The sequence below is a fragment of the Puma concolor genome, chromosome B4 (genome assembly GCF_028749965.1).
Source record: "Puma concolor isolate L17-30 chromosome B4, mPumCon1.1.hap2, whole genome shotgun sequence".
Lineage (NCBI taxonomy): Eukaryota > Metazoa > Chordata > Mammalia > Carnivora > Felidae > Puma > Puma concolor.
Genome location: NC_141673.1, coordinates 58,951,655 through 58,966,455, shown reverse-complemented (window position 1 = coordinate 58,966,455; position 14,801 = coordinate 58,951,655). Strand labels below are relative to the sequence as shown.

The 14,801-nt window shown below is 41.0% G+C and overlaps 1 protein-coding gene across 33 annotated transcripts in view; it reads right to left on the bottom strand.

Annotated features, from left to right (window-relative positions):
* Positions 1-14,801, bottom strand: part of R3HDM2 (R3H domain containing 2) — a 162,120-nt gene that overhangs the window by 23,717 nt on the left and 123,602 nt on the right. For 18 of the 33 annotated variants that reach the window (XM_086713003.1, XM_086713011.1, XM_086713025.1 and 15 more), the window contains 9 exons: positions 12,893-12,979; positions 12,243-12,369; positions 11,314-11,392; positions 10,610-10,669; positions 9,906-10,046; positions 9,388-9,496; positions 6,538-6,633; positions 3,613-3,644; positions 3,461-3,514 (listed from right to left, as the gene is read on the bottom strand). In XM_086713003.1, the coding sequence (XP_086569129.1) occupies positions 3,461-3,514; positions 3,613-3,644; positions 6,538-6,633; positions 9,388-9,496; positions 9,906-10,046; positions 10,610-10,669; positions 11,314-11,392; positions 12,243-12,369; positions 12,893-12,979 (785 nt within the window). The remainder of the gene's footprint in view (positions 1-3,460; positions 3,515-3,612; positions 3,645-6,537; positions 6,634-9,387; positions 9,497-9,905; positions 10,047-10,609; positions 10,670-11,313; positions 11,393-12,242; positions 12,370-12,892; positions 12,980-14,801) is intronic. The other 15 variants (XM_025926938.2, XM_025926943.2, XM_025926939.2 and 12 more) reach the window with 6 other exon arrangements.

Below are 14,801 nucleotides of genomic sequence, written 5' to 3'. Positions count from 1 at the left end.
CCACCATATTAATAACTCTATTGCCCCAGGCAAGGCACAAGGCTATTGAGAAGAGGGACCCCTCCTCTCTTATTTTTCTCAGGAAGCATCAGGGTTATCCTGATGCTGTAATCACTGCCTAGGATCATAAACAGTTGTCCTCAGGACAGATGGGGTTGACCTAAAAACCCTAAGTCTTACTGAGCCCTTACTGCTTCTTAATAAGCAACCAAGAACCAGGAATTTTCCTTTCATATCTCCCACCCCCAATAAGTTCTGAACTAAAGAAACCAAAGGCAACAATTACAAAGGTTTTGGTATATATACTGGGGAGCAGGTGAGCAAAAATCATAGTAGCTTGGGTTCCCTCCTTTGCACTACCATCCCACCTAAAGCAAATACAAACGCCATCCAATCCCCTTAGTTTCAAAGACACGAGGTTCAGAGTTATTCTCATTAAAAAAAAAAAAGGTGTTTTCTTATGAGGGTAATATTGAAGAAAATACCTTTCTTTATTAGAATACCTGCTCCAAAGGTACTGTAGGGAAAATGGGCAAAAATAAAGACTAGGGTCACTATTTTAAGTTTTGGTCAAGGCAATCATGGTGGGCTAAGAACAAACACACTGGCATAGCTGGCTAGGGACATGCTAATTCTTCTCCGAATCCCAAGTGGATATATATATATATAATTTCAGTGCTTCTCTCTATGTAAGAGTACTGGAAAATATCCCTGTCTCCCTAAAACTGTATCCCTTTGTCTTGGGAATGTCAAAAGTAGAATGGGAAACAAGAAAGAAACATAAATCAGGGGCTCTCCAGGAACAAAACCAGACCTGAAGTGAGAGCCAATAGCTCTGACTCAATGGACAAAGGCAAGCCTACTGAGAGGACTCAATAAAGATGTGTCTGTTTATGGGGCAGCGAATATAGCAGTGGCAATGGGTGAGATTAGAACTTGAATTTTACAAGACAAGTCCTAATGGACTTTTACACCTAAATCAAACACAGCACTATCTTTTAGGACAATTCTCCCATTAACTTTCTCTTTCTACTAGAGGTAAACAGTGAATGAGTCAACTTTAAACCAAACACCCTGGGAAGCTTGAGCCAAAGTGGCAGCACTTCTGTACTCATCCAGTTCCCCCAAGACGATGATGGCCAAGTGTTCGAAATGTGGCTAGTCTGATGGTCTAGCCAGGGTTCGTACACTACACCCCCAAGAGTTAGGGAATCTGAGTTGTGTATTGGCCAGGAAAGAGATCAGTTTTTCTTCTCTACAACTAAACCATGTCTTTCCACTTCACTAAACATAAGGCAACTAGGGAAAACTCCCAGACTCAGTTCTAAGCCCTGGATTGGGCTATGTGTGTGTGTGTTGGAGAGATGGGGGTACAGGACAGAGAGCATTCACACTTCATACTCCTGTAAAATCAAAGCTGACCTAGCTTTCATGAGTAGATTTATGATGGTGAAAAGTTCAGTTTATCAGGTCTGAAGAGTGGGTAAGGAGGCCTGTGTTAAGAGGTGACAGTAAATGTCAGTAATGGCTTATTTATCAAATGGAATAGAATCTTCCAAAGAACTAGGAAGTTGCCCTAGTTATTGCCAAAGTGGATGATGGAATGTGGTATATCAGTATTTGTGTCATACACTTGGGAAGAAAGGTATAAAGCAGTTAGAGAAGACCAGCTTCTCATCACTAGAATTCTGGACTAGTACCCAAATAGAAGATACCCCCTTCAGAGTCCATGGAATTGCATATTAGATGACCTAGATCTTTAACCAACAAATAGTATGGAAAGCAGCAGCTTACAAGGAGATATGGATAGGACAGGGTTATACCTGCTCACTAGATCCTTGGAGCTATTATCAGCACAGTCTGATGTAGTTCAATGCTCCACAGCACTGATAAGGGCATCGTTCTTAGCAGTGAATCTGAATTAGGGTTCCAAATGGAACACTACTCAGAGAGGAAGGGGTGATATTTGTAGAGAGCTGGTGTGGTGTGGTGAAATAACACTGGAAAAAGAGTCCCAGTTTTGCCACTAATAGCCACATAAACTTAGGTTAGCTACTTAATTTCTCTGCTTTTGTTTTCTTTCTTCCGTGTAAACCAGCTTACCAAATCAGGACACTGAGAAATCTGAATCAGATACAGTATACTTTGGCAACCATAAAGCCCTGTGCATTAGCATGTGCAAAGAAGTTCGCTTAAAACTCCTGTTTATTACAGATATTCTGGGATGATTCATGACCTTGAAGTATACAATATGGAACAGGAATTTATTTATTTTTTTTTTGGGGGGGGGATCTATTTTGACCACCATGAACAATGCAGAACCTTTACTGCCTAAGGGCTTTCCGATGGACCTCAGGGTGGGATGGTCTAGGAAAAAGAGTTCAGAGATATGGGAAAGGAGATAACGCCCCCCTTCAAAGAATGAGAAATCTTGTGATCCAAATTTCTATGTGGTCTGACTAACTTTAGAAAGGACAGGGGGGAAGGGACAATTGAAGTGCTGGGAATGAGAGCTCTGACTAATCTCAGTTCCCATCAAGCTTAGGATTCAAAAAGAAAGAAGCCCTTTGGAATGGGTTAGACCTGAAGCCTAGTATTGAATACTCAAGTTTTCTCTACTCTATAGTTGTCCTATCGGTAAAATGGGAAGAATATACTTAAACTCAGTTGGTACCAGATAGGGTCCTAATGAAGTGCTTCTCTCATCACCACATTGTGTGATCCTCTAGAGTAGGACTGAGAGACTAAAATGAAAGGGAGATTCTCATGACTGCTTTGTGGAAAATGGGAGAATATTAGGCCTGAAGAAGTTAATATAGCAGCTTTCACCAATGTTAACAGCAAGTCATGGGCAGTCATATAAAAAAGATATGCTCTAAGTCCATTCTAAGGAAGAGAAGTCTTTTCTGAGGTCATCTTACACATTATGTTGTCCCAAAGAGAAAACTGCATAGACAGAGATGTTTGTATGTGTTTTTATATGTGTGTATGTGTGTGTGTTCTATTCTTTCTTAAAGACATAAAACATTCCCTACACTGGGTCAGGGATAAGCTCTTTACACCTTTCATAGCAGAAAACGTAGCCAGAAGATACCCATTCTTTTACCTTAATATAAATACATGTTGAAATCCTCCCCAAATGCCCAATTCCAGCAACTTCTGGAAATGAGCAGTTCCTATCCCAGACACACCTATTTGGTCCCCTTCACCACCTATCCACGACTTAAAATGAGATCAGCAACAACAAAAATAAAGTCATTGAGCAGGAGCCATTTCTTTTTTAATCGGGAAAAATATCCAATGTTGCAAAAACCACAAAGTGAATTATTCCACAAGCAGCCATGCATGGAGCAAACTCACTCCGCTGAAAAGATTACAGCAAAACAAAAACAAAACAAAAAAAGAGAGAAAAAAAAAAAACAAACAATGACAAGGAGAGATATAGATCACACAGAGGTACCTAAAAATCTGCCTTCTCTTGTGAGAGCTAGAAGAAAAGGCTTCTTTGGAGAGTCTGTTGGTTAACATCAAAGAAAAGCATCATTACAGGATTATATTAACCTCACTGACAAAGCTCAATGAGAAGCAGGGAACATGCTAAGTGGTACTAACCTGATGTCATTTAGATATCCGTTCTGGCCAGTCTAGGTGAAGGGGAGAAAACGGAAAATAACTTATAAGAAAACAGCATGGCATAACCGAAAAGGGTGTCCGTGATGCTATGAATACCCAAGGTCCTCAAACCACGCTCACCCCCCAACAGGGAGAGAGGGAGCAGGGACAGGATGACCCACACCCACACACCCAATCTGACCTCTCACCTTTAGTGGGAAAGAGCATTCAGTGTTTTTAGCCTTCCCACAGAGTGTTTAAAAAGAGACGCTGATAAAAGTGGGAGTATGGAAAGGAGGAAGAGGAAAGTATTAACCTATTATTTCCTTTTTAGTTCTAAATTTATTCTCCCTAAGAGGTAAAGCTGAGCATAATAATTGGTGTGCTTGGTCCTAAAGAGTGTGATCAAGGGAAGGGAAAAGGGAGACAAGAGAAAGAAATTTAGTTTTTTTTTTGGAAGTCACCCTCAATGACTATTCCATTTCTATCCTCCACACTGGCCAAAATGAAAGACATTCTGACCTGAGACCCAAGGAGAGTAAGAAATTGGGGAAGCAGGTACTTTTTCGGAGCCTAGAAAAAATGAAAGAATTAAAAGCCTGCAACATTCCTTTTGGGGATCATTTCCTGACAAAGCCACTGAGCTGAGTGAAGTGAGCATTATGATGCACTCCCAAGCCTTAGAAAAAGGTACCAAGAGTGTCCAGCTGCTGAGCAGAGTGGGCTCCGGGCAGACCAGAGCCTAAGTGGGGCAGCTCTCCCAGTACACAGCTCAGGCTCCAGAGAAGGTTGCAGCGGCAGCATTTCCATCCAAACACCCTTCTTGCCACTTCCCTTTCTTGTTGGCCTGCCTCTTCCTCCCATTTGCCCCTACCTACGACTCCACCCTTAATCAGCTCCCTCTGACTGGCCAGGTTCCTCTCCACAAGGGAATCTCGAGTATGGTGGGCTTTGGACATGTTTCCTTGTCTAGACCTTCTGAGATTCCTGATGCTTTTAACACAACAAGAGTTAGGAAGTGCTGAAATGAAAAGTGGTAAATCCACAAGGATTTAACAAAGAATACATAAATTAGTAGAGGCTTGAGAGACTGGAAATCAGGAGAAAAAAGGAGAGAAGAGCTAACTGTGATTTTGTTACAGTTGTACACACTTATGTTCTGGTGTTCCTAATTAGCCCCAATACCTTATTAAAAGCTACTTGTGCTTTCAGAGGCTCTATGGCTTTGCTAATGGCTGGCATGGTGGGACAGTCATTTACCATGTGTCAGGGAAACAGAGCAGCACATCACAGATAGCTATACTATGATATCACTGGTACTTCCTAATCTGAAAAGCCCAGAGCAGAGCAAGCTATTGAGAGGTGGTTTACTTTAGGGGTTAAGTTTAGGTGGTTTACTTTAGGAGCCAGACTGCTTGAGCTCAAATATCAACCCTTTCACCAACTAGAGCTCTGATCTAAGATTACTTAACCTTCTATGCCTCAGTCCCTCATTCATAATGAGGAAAATAACATAACCTACCTCAAAGACCTAGTGTGGATTAAATACATTTATGCAGAGTGCTAAGAACAGTGTCTCAAAGATAGTAAGCACTATATAAATGTTTGTTATTATCATCCACCAACCTGCTCTGTCCACAACTTAGGGTCATCGTCGGCCACAGCCATGTACAAGTGACCTCTCTCCTCTCGTTCCACCCAACTGGTTTGCAGGTAAAGGCAGAGGACCCTCTTTGGGCTCTGGTTGGATAATCTGGAGGACAGACTTTTTTCTGACTCAGAATGGAAGTCTATATAACAGAAGGTAAGATGATTCCTTCTCCTTGGTCAGGAGGTTTGTTGTGAATCTGTCCCCACTGAGGATCCTTGGAACACTTGGGTCTCCTGAGACAATGGAACACGTTCATAGAGGAGTTCAGTTTTCTTGAAGTCAGAGACAATGTTTTTCTGAGCTAGGTGATGATGGAGAGATAAATGTTTTTTTTGTCTTGCTGACGGAGGGGAGAGTGGGGAAATGAGAGGAGAGTAGTGTTCATCAAAGTATATTGATTAGAATTGGCCATCTTTTGATTACAAAGGTAGGCTGGCTCTTCCTCCTTTGTTTGCTAATTTGACTGTAAGACAGTGCTGCTATCTTGAGCCTACATTTTCTGGAGATCTGTTCCTCTCTTGCTTATCTACAGCCTTTCCTGAATTTCTGCTATACTTCTCTTCAGTCTTGTAGGCAAAGGCCACCAAATACAGGGGTACTGGGTGTATTTAATATGGCCCACACTTCTTAAGAATAAAGTTGCCTAAAGTGATCGTGTTGCCTTCTGGCCCACAAAGTCCATACTATTCTAAGAAGCAAGGTAGGAAATAGAGGAAGAAAGAGACTTCCTGTTCAGATAGAGACAGGAGGGAATAGTAAGTGGTACCCTCTGTGCATGTGGAATGTGGAGCTCAGAGAATGGATGCCAGATCTGTGCTCTAACAACCACCAACATATCCTAAAAATGAGGCTGGCCAAACAAGATGGATGTATATAGGCTGTGTGGATACTAAGTTTTCCACTTAGAAGCAAAGATGCCTAAAATGGATAGTGGGAGTGAAAGAGGGGAAGTGGGAGAAGGGATGGACAGGCAAGAGTCAGGGCCCTCCATAAGGCCTGCCAAAACCATTTCTATTTTCAGTCTAATCATATCTACCAAATTCAGCCATTCCATTTGTTCTCTTGGTATGCCATACTGCAAAGTATATGAAAAATAATACAAATAAAAATCTGCAGTTTCCCAGTAAGCCACATTTGAGAACCAAACTGGAGCTGGCTGATGTTGGTTAAAAAAAGACAACAACAAAACATTTACGGAGGGTTCATTCCAATCACAGTTCCAAAGATTAAGAGCTAAAAGCTATGGGCTGACAACTCTCAGAAGCTACACTTACCTCTCGGGCAAATATTCTCTCTCGGACCCTTTGATATTCCTCCTCTCTCTCTTCTATTGACTTGCTCCTCCTTCCATCCTGCAATGGAACTCTGATCTAGATCGATGAGCAGAATTAAGCTAGTTAAGTTCTCCTCGTACTGCAAGCTCACTGCACACCAGCAAGGAAGAGAAACCGGGAGAGTTTATAGTTGCCATCAAAAAAATGGAAAAAAAAAAAAGAAATAAAATTTCCAGTGTTGGACAGGTTTCACTGGGTACATCTGACCATGCAGTTTGGGAGATCAGGTTTTCTGGATGATTGGAACCTCTTCGTCTCCCCACCCCCACCCAGAGTGTCAAGAACAACAACTATTTATAAGGACTGGGTTGCTTCCTTTTAGTAATCAGGTACTAAGGATCAAGAGAATAGCCCAGGGAATAAACAATATTGCTTTGGAGGGAAAGAAAGGGATAGTAGGAAGCTAGCGAGGGAGAAGAAACAGGTATTTAGCAGAGCCGAATGTAGAGAAGAGTTTTACAGAACTAGCACCTGATATTATCCCTTCTTTACTCACTAATGCCATGGCCTGAAGATCCAAGTCACACACAGCTCAGCAAAGAGGGCCTTGGGAATGAAATCCAAGTGAAGCTAACCTCAAAGCTTAAGCAGTTTTTCTCCTCTTAACTATAGCCACTGGAGGGAGGGAAAGAGACAGAAATTACAGAAATAGAGAAGAAAGAGAACAGAGCAACATAAAGAGGAGAAGAGAGAGAAAAGGAGAACAGAACAGAAAGAAGGATGGACAGGGAAAGGAAGAGACAAATAAGGTACGGTGGAAAGGAGAGAGAGAGAGAGAGAGAGTGATAGAAAGGGAAAAGAAGGAAATGGAGGTTAGAGAACTTTAAATTCTCTGAAAAATGTAGAGAAGGTGATGAGGGATGACTGGGCAGATCACCACCTCTGGCTAGCCCACCACCCAACTCTCCATCATCGTTTTCCTCTCTTGGCCTGTTGAGTTGTGAGCACTGTCCTGGGTAGGGTGTCATACACAGTGTCCTTTTCCATACTGCTCTTGAAGGCAAGATGCTCTGGGGGAGACAACCCGTCCAATGAATGTCATCAGTTATAAAAGATTCTGACCTTTAATCCAGAGGCTCTGAAAGCTTCAGATGATGCAACCAAGGAGGCTGCTGCTCTACGCTGATCTTCCTGATCTTCACCCATCTCCACGGGTAGGTATAACTTCAGGAGTATCAACTTTTCACTAGATTTAACTCTCACTAGCATTAAGAACCTAAATTCTACTCAATGTCTTTTTACAAATCCCATTTCAAGAAGACATAGGACCTCAAGTACCCCTAGCACTGGTGAACCAGTGACAGAGCAGAAAAAGTATAATGGGCTTTGAGGTCAGGCAGAATTTCAGCTCTGTCACTTCTGAAAAATGTTATTTCAGGCAAGTAACTTAACATCTCTTAGCCTCGGTTTTCTTATATTTAAAGTGGAGCTAATAACCCCCATGTATACTGGGTTGTGGAGAGGATTAAAAGAGATAATGCACAGAATGTGTTTAGAACAGAATCTAGGTCAGGGAAACACTCAAAAGAAATAACAATTAATGTATTTATTATTAATATCACGGACCGAAAATGCAGAGAGCCTACCCTACTATGGATCAAGCCTGATGCTGAGAGATGAAAAGTTCGTAATATGGACAGATTCTACTCCGCCCCAATGTGCCTCTAGGCCTGAATAATTCCTGATCCACAGAAAAAGGGTTTTGGGAAAATGGAGAGAAGGGCATCAGGATGGAAAGGCTCTTTCTGATTTTTAAAATTTTGTCTTTTTTTAAATATTTCATTGTTTTCAATCAGACCCAGCGTGTTTGTCCACAAAAGATAATGGCGTTTTTCTCAAAAGGACTCCCTCAAATACTCAAGTAGCAAGCAGGAAAAGTCCTGGTCTCGAGACCATACGATATCCCAAGAAAATTAATTTTGACTCTAGAGGTAAGATATTATTATAGTTATCATCAATTAGCAAGACTCATATTGGCTCTACCCAACCATGCTCTTCAAATCTTAATCCTGGTTCTCCCCACCTAACCTCCTCTGGAGGTCAAAGAGAGGCTGGCTGGATCTAAATGCTGTATATGGCTGGGAAAACTAATCCCCAAACAAAAACTTACTATCTGAAGAGTAGGCTAGAAGTCAGGGCAACAGCCAGGCCCATGAGTGAAGCGATAGGGCAGACTGTTCACGTTTTATTCCCACGGGAATAGATTAAAAAGGGGATACTGCCTGAGATTCCCAGCATCAAATGTCAAATCAACTCACTCACCTTGGTGGAAGAGGTTGGGAAAATAAGGAGTTTGCAGAAAGGGATCAGAAACATCTTTATAAGTGGGTAAATTACATCACAACTTTGCCAGTCCAAGGCTAGCCCTGAGCTAGGATAAGACAGAAGTGGGATAAAATAACTTTTAATGGTTCCCAAAGAAATTCCTAACTATTAAAGAAAAAAAAGAATGAAGCCGTCAGCTGAATCAAGGCTGAAGCAGGGAGGAACCTTGCTTTGTCCCCAAATGACCTAGAGCTAGAAGTCAGTGGCAGAACCAGGGAGTTCCAGGCCAAATGAGGAAACCCAGCAAAACTCAGCACCATGTCTCTCTGGGGCTAAGAGGGCGGCATTCAGCTCAACAAATGTAGTCAGTCCTCAAAATTAAGCCACAGCCAACTGAGTAGAACTCAATACATTTCTCCATACTAAGATATTTCGAGTTTTCTTTATCCCACAAAAATTCTTCTCCCCTCCCAGTTTCTCTTACTGCAATCTCTCTGTATGGCCCCACCCCTTTCCATTCTTCACCTGGTTATCATCTCGGTCCATGCTGGCATCATCTCTCTTGAGAATGAATCTCTGTTGAAATTCTGTATTCTTCTCATCCTTTATATGTTCCGAGAATCTCTGTTCAGGGCTGGTTTGGGAGAGAAATGTAGAAAGAAGGAAGGAAAAAGACCCTTTTGTTAGGAAGCAGACCTTCTAGTATAGCACTCTTAAAAATTCCACAACTCTCCCTCAAGGGATTTCTGGAGTCACACATCCACAAAGCCACAGTGAAATCCTCAAGGTCTATTCTTTGTAAGCTGTCTTCCTCCAAAGTTATATCTGTCCTATCAATAAAGGTGAAGAGACGCCAGGGGCCAGCCTTCATAAAACACAAGTGCCTCCTAGAATCTATCTCTAACTCCTCACAAAGAGTAGGAATTGATAATATAACCCTCCACATTGTCCCCTCCCCAGAAAGAGACATCTTGATCCTACACCTTCCTCTTCCACGCTAGAGGCTATCCCAGGAAAGTCTTCTAATCTCTTTCCTCCCTTACATTCTTGTGTTACTGGTTTTGTTGATGATGACAGCTTTTCCAGTTTGATCAACATTGTGGTCCATCCCAAAATAGGCAGCTACCCGGTGTAATAGCATCCGGTGATATGAGGTCATCTGAGGGAACTTCTTGAACTGGTTACTAAAGGGAAACCAGGGGGCGGGGAAGTGAAATAAGGAAAAACAACAGTAATAATAACCAATTGTAATTTTTCTTACAAGTGTCTAAAGTGGAGAATTTCTTAAGAGGAACAGACTTATTATAAGGAAGATAGATCCTCACTCAATGGGAACCAAAAAGGTTCTCTCAGCTTCTTTATCTATAGCATTTTGTAGATCACTCTGATCCACTATCCTCATTAAGACTATTCCTAGGTTTCCCCTTCCTGTATGGTATTCTACAAAGAAAAAAGGGAGAATTTGAAGAATAATTAAATATGGGACAAGGGCTAGCTACTGAAAAGATATCAATTCTTTTCAACTCAAGTCTATGCAATAACTTAAAAACCTTGCTTGGTTTTCACAATATACTTTTTAATTCATTCTGATTACTTCTCCCCAATTTCTTTTGGTTCCCAGTGAGTAATTACTTCAAAATTCAGACTTCAAGGGAAATATGAAAGGGGGATATCCTAAAGTTGTACCTAAATTTCTTTTCAGTGCCCCCTCCCACCTTTAAATGTGTATTTCATTCAAGTAACTTACTTGTTGTCATTAATAAATTCCAGAATCTCCTGTTCTAATTTTAGCAGCATCATTCTGTCCCTGTTTAGAAAAGATTAAAACAAAACAAAACAAAAAGCAGCCCTCCCATAGACATTGAAAGCATTGAAACCTGCACACTACAGAAGCTGAAGGGAGGAACAGATCCAACCCCCAATAGCAGACCAGTAACGTAGACAGACCTCACGGGCCTGTCTTATATTACTTTAAAAAAGAAAAACAATCAAGTAGAGAAACAATCATTTTGCAGATCCTCCTAATCATGTACTTTGTTTTCCTTATCAGAAACCTAATTCTGCTGGCAGCTATGTTCCTTTAAACACATACTTTACACTTATAAAATCTAATCAGTAGTCTACATTCTATCTGGTTATAGATGTATATTTAGTTTTTATACATATCAATGTTTTTTCCTGTACTTTTAAATCATACTCCCAAGACTTTAGATTTCTTTGCCTCTGCATTCTCCTTCCACAGAATTTGTCTCAACTCTTCTGAAAGCAGACACCTCAACACGAGGGTACTATGAATCCCTCGCAGAATATAAAACTATACTGGAGGGAAATGGTGGGGGAGGGGGGTGGGAATCCTAGATTCGAGTAATGGAAAAATTCTGAGAAGCTGCTTGACCTCTTAGGTATTCTGCTGGGCCCTGCTATCCCCCTTCCATCAAATAATGTTTTTACCTTGGGTTCTTTTTCAGTGTATTTACAAGAAATTCATGTAGGTCTATTCCAGTGGAGTCTGTATATTCTTGGCTGGAGTCTAGAACCACCACAACAAAAGAAATTTAAAATAAATGAAACCACCTCACATGAAATCTAATCATAAGCAGAAGCCCACAATTCAATGAGGGTTTTAGCTTAAAAACCAGAATGATGCTTGATTTACCAGCTCCTGCCCCAACTCCCCATGACAATGATGGAAGGTAGAATCTGGGTCACAGTGTTGCATCAGTATTACACTGAAAAGCTTCCTGACTATAATTAAAATTTGCTGAATGTTTTAACCAAAACAAAGCAGATTTTATTCTAGTTAAAGAAAATAAATTCCAGGTAAGAGCAGTTGGGGCTGAATTTTCCAGAATCTCAGCAAACGGCTTCAAATGTTATTTATTATTTATTTATTTATAAAAATTTAATCCCAAGATTGCCTTTTCCTCTCAACTATAACTTCTATGGAGCAGGTATTTTTGCTACCAGCCCAAGAGTTTAAAACCACAGACAGCTTAATAATTAGATACAAACCTGATTAAAAAAAAAAAAAAATCACTCTAAGCATCCCCAAATCAAAATATAAACGGTATCTGGAGGATCTGCTACTAGTGATGAATCATGTCACTACTTATTCCACAGCAGAAATAGAATCAGAATTAACTACGATGACTTCTTATAGACAGTGCCAACATTAACAGAGTAGCTCTCTATAGCATGTTAGCCCCTAAGGCAGGGTTGGCTAAATCAGCAAAGAAAGTAACCTACCTAGTTAGGCACCTCCCCAAGTCAGCAAGACACTAGGAACTGTTGGGCCAGTAAGGTCAGCAGGTTCCAAGATGGAAGGAAAAGACACTACAGAGCACTACATAGGACACAAGAGAGGTGGGGAAAGTCCTCACCTCTAGAAAGCATCTTCCTTGGGACCTTTTCTTTGTTTTTCTCCTTGTCTTCCTTTTCAGAGACATCTTTTGTGGATTTTTCTTCCTCTTTGTCAGAGGGGCAGCTGATGTGCAACTGAATTATATCCTTAGACAAGAGAAAAGAGGAATATTATCAAAGGGGGAAAAGAATTTCAATTCTCCCACAGGATTTTACTCTCCCTTGAAATGTCATAGAAGGGAAATCTTGAGTTACAGAAGATAGTATTTTGTTGATTAAATTGTCTTAGTTTTTGTTCTACCAAAAGGGTGAAAAGCCAAGCCTTTTCTGCCAACGATCACAGCCACTATATGGAGAGCTCAAGTTACACTGGCTGTTCTTGGCATAGAAACTGGACAGATACGGTTCTAATCACCAGAGGGAAAAAGTGTGGGTGGGAAAACAAGATTCAACCCTGGGATCTCCTCATCTGCATCATCTCAGGTGGTCCAGGTGTGAAGACCTATGCTTCATGTTCTCACCCATGCACCCTGCTTTACCACAACCACCTGTTTTGAAGCCCCTTCTACCCTGGTTTCCAGGCCTAATGCTGATGCTGTGGTTGTTACACTACAGTTTACCAAACAATGGCCAAACTCAAAAGTTACACTTACTCTTATAAAGGACATACCTGGGTTTCCAGTGGCCCATCAGCAAAAGGGACAGAGGACTCCTCACACACTGCCAGGCTGCGCACCAACTTCAGCTTGGAATTAGACTGAAACGAACAAACAAACAAACATATATATATTACTCACTTGGTGGACATTCAGAAAGCTTTTCGCTGAACGAAGGGTATCCTCTTTGGCTCTGTTAGTTGCTGCTTCCATTAAGTACAGGTTTTTTTTGTTTTTCCCTTCAAACAGGCCTTACTCGCCAGTTCCTGATTTACTTCAAAGATAATTCCCCTGCTTACATTAGTAGACATATAAAAACAAAATGGCTACCTTGAACAGATGATAGGAAAACCACTTCACTTAGCTTTCTCTACCTCCTTTCTCTACCAATTTCAGATTCAGAGGTTTACTGAAAATATACAGTAGCAGAGCTTAGTAGATACTGGATTTAAGAGCCAGAAGTCCTAGCTTCAACTCCTGCTTTTGTGCTCATGAGCTATGAGGGACCCTGAGCAAACTACTTGACCTCTCTGGATCTCTGTTTTTCCCTCAATGAAATGGGGATAAAAATACTTAAAGGATGGCTTGTGAGAATTAAGTGACATAAACTATGTTAACAAAGTGCCTAGAACAGAGTGATAATAAATGCTAAATGACTCTAAACCTGAGGTGGCAAGGGTATGGAAAGAAGTGTCTGAAAAGAGTAAAGAGAAAGAAATTTTTATAACATTTGGGATTTAACGTGGTAAGAAGCTAATGCACTTGGTTTACTTTCGCTGGCTAAAGAATACTTTGCAAATCATTGCTCTCCTAAGGATCCCCAAAGCCAAAAATTATAGAATTGACTCACTGGAAATCTACCTATAAACATTTACTAAGAGTTCTTATAATAAAATCAAGGTTTACAGTAAATATAATAGCACAAAACATGGCATGTGTGTTCTGGGTTGTGCAGTATAGTGCAAAGAACTCACAAGTCTGCAGAACTGACTTCAAGCCAAGTTCTGCCACTTACTAATGAATATCTTGTCAAATTCACTCAGTCTCTATAAACCCAAGTTACCTAATCTGTAAAATGGACATAACAACTGTCTTACTTATCTCAAAAAGCTTGGGTGGAAATTAAGTAGAAGTGAACACCTTCTGTTATAAACTTTAACATCAAGCCCATCACTGTGGATTTAGGCCATGTCAGGCAAAACACAGACTCAATTTATCCTATGTGTGGTGTTCAAATCCAAGCCACATACTGTCTGAGCCACTCCCAAATTCTGCCATTGCTTTTTTGGGGGGAAAGGGGGTGGGGTAGACACCCTTAATTATTCCTCTGGTGACAATTCTTCTCACTGCAAGAAAGGGTTTTTTGGGTTTTTTTAAATTTATTTTTTATTATTTTATTTTATTTTATTTTATTTTATTTTTTATTTTTTATTTTTTTTAACATTTATTTATTTTTGAGACCGAGAGAAACAGAGCATGAACGGGGGAGGGTCAGAGAGAGGGAGACACAGAATCTGAAACAGGCTCCAGGCTCCAAGCTGTCAGCACAGAGCCCGACGTGGGGCTCGAACTCACGGACCGCGAGATCATGACCTGAGCCGAAGTCGGCTGCCCAACCGACTGAGCCACCCAGGCACCCCTATTTTTTTATTTTAGAGAGAGAGAGAGAGAGAGAGCGAGCATGTGTCAGTGGGGGAGAGGGGAATAGGGAGAGAGAAAATCTTAAGCAGGCTTCACACTCAGCATGGAGCCCAGTGCAGGGCTTGATCCCATGATCCTGGGATCATGACCTGAGTTGAAATCAAGAGTTGGACACTCAAGTCACTGAGCTACTCAGGTGACCCAAGAAAGGTTTAATATTTTATTGTTCCCTCAACTAAAATTAAAAAGCCATCACACACTAACACATATAGTCCTCCTTGA